General features: G+C 36.8%; 1 protein-coding gene across 1 annotated transcript; it reads left to right on the forward strand.

Annotated features, from left to right (window-relative positions):
• Positions 1-1,981: 1,981 nt before the first annotated feature.
• Positions 1,982-4,924, forward strand: LOC140514072 (olfactory receptor 11H6-like). The gene is made up of 2 exons (XM_072624057.1): positions 1,982-2,038; positions 3,926-4,924. Exons 1-2 carry the CDS (start codon positions 1,982-1,984, stop codon positions 4,922-4,924), a joined length of 1,056 nt encoding a protein of 351 aa, XP_072480158.1.
• Positions 4,925-8,266: the final 3,342 nt, after the last annotated feature.

Consider the following 8,266-nt stretch of genomic DNA (forward strand, 5'->3'; position numbering starts at 1 on the left):
GGAAACAGAAGTTAAATGATTTGCCCAGGGTCACACAGCTAGAAAGTATTTGAGAACAGATTTTAACTCAGGTTTTCCTGCCTCTAGGCCTAGCACTCTATCCACTGAGCCACCTAGTTGGCTAATGTTTGCATAGTTGTTTGAAAAATTTGAAGTCCTTTATAGATGGTATATATTATTAACATTTTACATTCATCATTGCATGTAAGCTTCATGACAATCCTATGAGGTAGGTACTAATGCTATTATTATCCCCATTTCACAGGTGAGGAAATGAATTTGGAGAACGTAAATGACTCACTCAGAGTTACAAAACTAACCAATATATGTCACAGGATTTGAACACAAGTCATTGATCCTTCTCATAGCTCAAATAAAAGGGGAGGGAGGTAGCGCAGAATTTTACACAGTTTTAGTTGTACAAAGTGCTACATTATAGTTATTCAATTTGAATCTAATAACACTTTGAGGAAAGTTCACTTCACACTTTCTTTTCAGACATGTGGAAACCAAGGCAGACAAAAATAAAGTGGTTTGCCTAAGGTCATCCAATCCACCATGGTTCCAGGGAGGATTAAAAATCTAGCTCTTCCTAATTACAAGAACTGTTCCATTGCTACTATGACATAATGATTCTCACTTTCCAGGACATTATCATGAAGACATAATGGAAGACCCACACCTAGAACCCTAGAGTCCAGATAAAAATATGACATGTGAGTGACAGAAAAGAAGGAAAAGAAAAGATTGGGGTTACTCCTCAGCTTACAGAGCCAAACTATCTACATATTCAAAGAGCAGTAATATGTATTTCCAATTAAGTCAAAACATATTCTGCTCTGAGAATTTCAAGAAAATGAGGGAATTTGGTTCCCCAAAATTAATCAGCTCCCAAGGGGAGGAAAAAGATTAATATAATTAATACAGTCAAGCTTGTAGACTTCATGAGAGAATTTCAACCTTTCCCAGGGCTATTCTGCTCTTGACTGACTTCCATAATAAGTCTTGATCCTATGGCACACAATTCAGTGACTCTTGAGACAATCACTGAATCTCTTACCATTCTTCTCCCTAACAGCTGGTTGCCTAGGACATCATATGCACTCAGGTTCTATCTGCCTCTCAATGCAGACCCAAGGACATCTATACAGGTGCCTTCCTTACCTACATCTGAGAAAGGAGGAACATAAGACCTCAGAAGACCTCAAATGGGGTTCTGAGGGTTATCTCTTGTGTCTACCTCTGCCTGTCCACCGTGTGGTTGTGAATAAACAATGATAAGATATGACCCAAAAAAGGATCATGCTTGGTATAAAGGTAAGAAAAAAGGACCATAGGAATTAGAGAGAGGGGAAATGAATAATATAGATTGCTTAGATTCAGTGGGTCTTGTTTCTTTAGACATTGTAAAGGCTCCTCCAAAATAGGATAATTGATCACACTTTTATTGAATACACAGATTTAGAGAGTACCTGTAAGAAAAGGTAATAAGACCTGGGGTTCTAAAGCAGTGAAGCCCTACCACTTATTTGGATCAACCAATTCCATGGCAGAACAGTGGGCAAAGCACTCTTTCAGAGAAAGCCATCCAGATCCTCAAAGACAACCTGTTGGTAAGCAACATTGGCTTGTAAATTAGCCTCTGAAAGAAGCACTTCTAGCTGGTGTTTTCCCAGTACCCTTTTCTTTCTTTCTTTTTGCTTTGTCATTCAAACTTATCCTTGTTCTAACCCCTCTGGTGTCCTGGGGCCCATTTACTCACCCTTCTGCATAAAAAATTTTTAGAACCTACCTGTTCTATTTCTCTGGTCCAACATTGCCCAGAGATTTACCACTAAGAAGTGGTAAAAATTTAAGATCCCTGAAAATCTCCACTGAATAAAATTATCCTGAAGCAGATACTGGAGTCTGAAATTTCCTACAAATCACTGGGCACACTAGGATCACTCCTAGAGGTCATAATTTGATGTAAGCTGACAGAATGATCACACTGCCATATGGTGAAGAGAAAAGAACACTGGACTTGGAGTCAGGAGATGTGAGACCAAATCCCAAATCTGATATTTACTTGATTATGTGAACTTTGTTAAGTTACTTTACCTTTCTGAGCCTCAGTTTCTCTTAGGTAAAAAGGGGTGAATAGTGTCTGCCTACACTACCTCCTAGGTCAGTTCTGAAGAAAATACATTACAAAAGCTAAGACTCTATAAGAATAATATTTTTACACTCAATATTTTAACAGGGATTCTTAGCATTAGTAGTTGAAATTTCAAGTACATTTTCTAATAAGGACATCAATGATTAGTTAGCATCCTAAGTATCATGTTATGTATCTTAAGAATAATTATGAGTAAAATAGATTTTAAGGGCCTGAGATGAGAGCAGATTCACATCTCCAAAAGTGTCTATGAAGAAATGCAAGTTTAGATCTCAGCAATTATCTTCATCATCATCATTGTATTGATAGAGTGTGTTCAAGTTTGCAATGTGCTTCACACAATAACTTATCCTAATAACAATTCTCTAAAGTAAGTGCTGTTATTATTTCCATTTTTCAAATGAGGAAACTGAGGCTAAGGAAAGTCAAAAACAAGATGATGCAGCTATTCAGTGTCTGAGTCAGGATTGGAATTTGAATTTTCCTTATTCTGCATCAAGTATTCTATGTACTCTGCTATCTGGATGATTAAGACAAAGTATGACCTGTTAGTTGCTGATAAGTTTAGAATGCTTTGTACTACTACTGTTGGTAATCTTTTTTTCAGGTGTTTATGTCATATCATAACCAATATTGTGAGCTCCAGGGCTCCAAGTAAATTTCAAGTAAGTGGGGATTATACTTTACACTGCCATTTGTCCCCTTTCAAAGCGTCACGCATTGCATAAAGTGCATCTTGAATAATTACTTTTTAAGCCCTATTATCATTAAGAATAAATTTATATATACAGTTAACATTGATATAGAATATTAAGGTTTATTAATGTAAATATCTCCTCATCTGAGTCACTCAGGAGTCATACGAAACATATTGAATTAAATAATGAAGCATTTATTAAGTGATTAATATAAGTAAAACACTATACTAAGTGCTGGATATACAAATAGAAAAGTAAAATTTTTTGACTCAGGGAGCTCACATTTTAATTGGAAGGCAACACATAGAGAAGAAGATGAATTATCTGATTTAACAGAAGAGACAGGTTAAGCTGAGACATTATTAAATTATTCCTTCTTTCCTAAGTGACTAAAAAGAAAACTACTTTTTAAAGCACTGAAATGATTACAGACTCATAAACATACTTGACAATATTATATATACATACAATCTGATTTGGTCCTCACAGCAAATCAGTGAGTCAGAAACTACAGGGATCTTGTCCCTGTTTTATAGGCAAGGTTTAGAAAAGTTGAATGACAATGATGGTGTGATAGAAGGGCAATTTCATGGAAACAATGGAATGTGAACTGGATATCAAAGGAATGTGAACTGGAGGTAGAGATTGTTATTATTCATATTATATAGAGAATGATGTGAACAAAAGTACAGAAATTGGACAATGCAGTAATTAGCTAAGAATAATGAGTGATTTACTTTGAGTGGAGTATTTTCCCCAATGGAATGTGAGATCCTTGATATCAGAAATTGCTTTTATCTGTCTTTGTACACTAGAAGCTCAGCACAGTGTTTCACACATAAAAAGCAACTAATAAAAGCTTGTTATTGATTATAATTAAAAGGCTGGACTCTGGAGCCAGATTGGAAAACTCTGTGGAATTCAGTTCATAGGTAATTAAAAATTTAGAGTCAGGATAAGCTCTATTGCTAACACTTCTAAACTGATGTACATGAAACTGCAAAATCAGAGAATTTTAGAACAAGGAGTATCATTAAAGATTCCAAAATTGGGGAAAAATGAGAAATAGGAAGTAAGACAGGCTTTCACACTTGCTTCTATCCTCTCCACAGGTCTAACAGTCTTGAACATATCAGAAGCAAACAAAGTGACTGAATTCATCCTCCTAAGCTTCCACTGCCCCAGGGAGATGCAGATCCTCCTCTTTGCAGTCTTCTCTCTAATCTATGCCCTGACCCTGATAGGGAATGCATCCATCATCTGGGCAGTAAGGTTGGATCACCAGCTCCACACCCCTATGTACATCCTGCTGGCCAACTTCTCCTTCTTGGAAATCTGCTATGTTAACACCACTGTTCCTAACATGTTGGCCAATTTCCTCTCTGAGACCAAGACCATCTCCTTCACTGCCTGCTTCCTCCAGTTCTACTGTTTCTTTTCCACAGGTATCACTGAGCCACTCTTTCTGTCTCTCATGGCTTTTGATAGGTACCTGGCCATTTGTCAACCTCTACACTACCCCACAATCATGACAGGTCATTTCTGTATCAAGCTAGTTCTCTTCTGCTGGGTGACAGGCTTCCTCTGCTTTCCCATCCCTATCTATTTGATGTCTCAATTGCCTTTCTGTGGCCCAAATGTCATTGATCACTTTATCTGTGATCCAGGCCCCTTGATGGCTTTGACATGCATTCATGCCCCAGGAATCAAACTTTCTTTTTCTATTATACCCTCCCTTGCCATCTTCCTCACTTTCCCTTTCATCCTTGGATCCTATACGTTGGTGTTCAGAGCTGTATTACGAGTCCCTTCAGCAGCTGGCAGAAAGAAGGCTTTCTCCACTTGTGGATCTCACCTGACTGTGGTCTCTCTGTTCTTTGGAACTGTCTTGGTCATGTATACCACTCCAACATCAGGACATATAACCACAACACAAAAGATTATCACATTGTTTTATTCAGTGTGTACCCCACTTGTGAATCCCCTAATCTACAGCCTTAGGAACAAAGAGATGAAGGCTGCCTTAAGAAAAGCACAGATGAGCATGAAAATTCGTCCAAGTAAATGAGAAATTCAGAATCTTAAACTGCCCTCTTCCCCTTCCCCTAATCACTCCGTAATCATATACAGTCACTTCCCTACATCTTGACACATATCCCCAGGGCATTACCCAATCCCTCAAACTATCCTCTGCCTCCTCAGACAAAAGTGAAATCAGACTGTGGCTGACAGTCAAGTTCACATACTTGTACTCTGACTACTGTTCCCTTGGCTTGACACATATGGCTGAGAGGAAGAAAGCAGGATGAAGACAAACTAAATGACCTTCACATGGTGGTTTGCGGGGAAGAATGCACGAAATAAACACAAGTAACCTGGGTTTGGATCCTGACTGTAACATTTCCTGTGCAACCTTAGGAAATTTGCAATTTTTCTGACTCTCAGGTTCTTCATTTGTAAATGGAAGGACTTGGAAGAAATCATGAGGTCATAGATTTAGATGTGAAAAGAACCTCACAAGACATGTCCAAAACTTCACTTCATAGATGATGAAACTGAGACCCTCACAGACTATTTGCCCAAGGTAATCTCAAGGACCTGGATGCCTTTGCTCCTAATAAAAATACATCCCGATAACCATGATGCACTTTTTCACTCTAGGACAACTTATGATTGTGTAAAATTATGTTAAAGAGAACAGTTAATTACACAGGAGCAATTTTTATGCCAATACAATATGGTAATCATCAGTAGACTAAAGGAAATGATTCTTCACTAGGATTGAAAGGCACATTCAAATTATTGCCAACCACCCGTTTTTAATTTGTGATGATTGGTCACTCTGCGGTTTTATTGGGCTATAGGATAGTAGGAAATAAGAGTGTAATAAGACAGCCCAATAGTCTGGTAATTTACATTACAAAGTCATCTAGTGTCTGGGACTATGAAGATCATAATCCCATTATATTCTTCCCTGGTCACAGCCCATCTGGAGCATGAAGCTCAGTTCTGGGTTCCACACTTTAGAAATGTTACTAATAAGCTAGAGAGTATCCCCAGCGGGGGAAGGGGCTTTGGAAGAATAAGGTGAAAGACAAGAGCTATTAATATGGGAGAGGGGTGAAGGGAAGTGTGGGAGGGGAGAAGTGATGCCTGGGAAAACATTGAGGAAAATCATAACTTTCTTTGAGTTCTTGAAGCATGATAATGTAATAATGAGGGATTAGACTTGTTCTGCGTGGCTCCAGAGGGCAGAACTTGGAGTAATAAGTAAACAGTGCAAAAAGGCACTTTAGACTTAGTAACAGCAAAAGTTGTCCCCAAAATTTAAATTTCCCAAATTAGAGATGGGTATCTAAGGAAGCATAGGTTTCAGCTTCACTAGAAGTCTTCAAAAGTTAAATAATCCCTTTTCAGGGATTTGTCATGGGAGACCTCCTTCGAAATCATACAACAATTTATTTCATTTACTTATGTATTTCATTTTGGTCAGACTTTTTAAACAGTTCTGAATCAACCAACTATGCCATTACCAGACCAAATTTATCCACCTTGTCAAAAATAGCATGACAGTTTGCAAAATATTTTGCTAAAAGCTCCATTCCTTTAAGGTACCAATTCAGTAATTCATTCATAAAGGGCAGTGATTTAGTCTAGAATTACCTGTCCTTTGATAAGAAAGAGTTGAAAATATTTTATTGTTAATTTCATTTACTTAATTTTATTATTAATAATATTTTATTATTAAGCTTTGTAATTATTTTAATTAATATTTAATTGATAATTTAATTGTATAATTAATGCTTTTATGTAATTATTGTGATTAATAAATATAATTTTTATTAGCTAATAAAAGCTCAGAGAGTTTTTGTGATCTGACTGAGGTCACATAGCAAATTATAGGCTCTTTGATGTTAAAAACATAAAAAATGTTAGCAAGGAATGCAAGATTTAGGTGTAATTTTGATTTTTAAAATTTATTTAAAAATAAGCAAAAGCTTTTTCAAATGATACATGAGAGATGCATGTGTGTGACTGGCTATCTAGTAATCTATTGTTCCATTTCTCTATTTTTCTCTACATCAAATAGCTTTGATGACTACCACTTTGCAATATTTTATGTATTGGAGAGCAAGATCATCTTTATATGCTTTCTTACACTTTTGCCTGTTTGTTTCTCTTGCATATAGATTTCATTACAATTTTAACCAGTCTGTTTCATCTGTTTTTGCCTTGGTAACTATTATATTCGTCCCTTCCTCTTCTCTCACATAGTCACTAGCCTCATTAACTTTTTCAAATCAATTCAGTAAATATTTATTAATCATCTTCCATGTTCCAAGCCTTTGCTAGCCATGTCTGGAGAGAGAGGTAATAGAATGAGTGCCAACTGAAATCCACTTTTTTAATTTGTTTCTTTTATGTTGTTTCTTATCTCTTTTTTTCAGACATGACTAATATAGGGATTTATTTTGCATGGCTGTATACATTTGTAATGTTTTCTTTTTCCTTACCTTTTCCATGGTTGGGGCAGTGGAGGGAGGGAAAGAATTCAGAACTGAAGATGAAATAGAATTGAATTTTCAAAAAGGAATCTAATGGAGGAAATGACATTTGAACAATATAAGATATATATACAAGAAACCTGAAGACTATCACAAAGGGAAGGCACTACCATTAAAGCTAAAAAATTTCTTTTAGAAGATGCAAATTCTTTGTTGTTGTTCAGCTATTTCAGTTCTATCCAACTCTTCTTGATCTAATTTAAGATTTTTTTGGAAAAGATGCTAAAGTAATTTGCCATTTCTTTCTCCAGCGCAGATAAAGAAACTGAGGTAAAGATGGTTAAGTGACTTGCCCAGGGTCACATTGCTAGTAAGTGTCTGAGGCTGGATTTGAATTCAGGATGATGTCTTCCTGAGCTGAGGTCTAACAGTCTATGTACTGTTCCACATAGCAGCTGAGATTCTTACCAACAGCCTTCTAATAACTTTCTACATCTTCACATATAAAATACATTCTCTTCAGTTTGACCTTTAAAATCTTTCACTAGCTTTCTCAATTCTACTTTTCTAGATAAATTTTGAATTTCCTCCCTTCACACACTCCAAAGTCCAGGCATTCTCGGATAGGGTATTTAATCTCCATGGATAGAACCTTGGGAAAGGAGTCAAGAGGGCCTGATTTCACATCTGGCCTCAGACACATTAGCTGTTTAACTCTGGGCAAGTCATTTAACCTCACTTTGCCCTAATCCACTGGAGAAGGAAGTGGCAAACCACTCCATTGCCTTCACAAAGAAAATTCCATGGACAGTATAGTTCATGGAGGCACGAAAAATCAGACATGACTGAATAACAACGACGTCTATCCTTGGAATGGATTGTCTTGTCTCTGTCTCTTAGAACCT

The sequence above is a fragment of the Notamacropus eugenii genome, chromosome 7, assembly GCF_028372415.1.
Source record: "Notamacropus eugenii isolate mMacEug1 chromosome 7, mMacEug1.pri_v2, whole genome shotgun sequence".
Taxonomy (NCBI): domain Eukaryota; kingdom Metazoa; phylum Chordata; class Mammalia; order Diprotodontia; family Macropodidae; genus Notamacropus; species Notamacropus eugenii.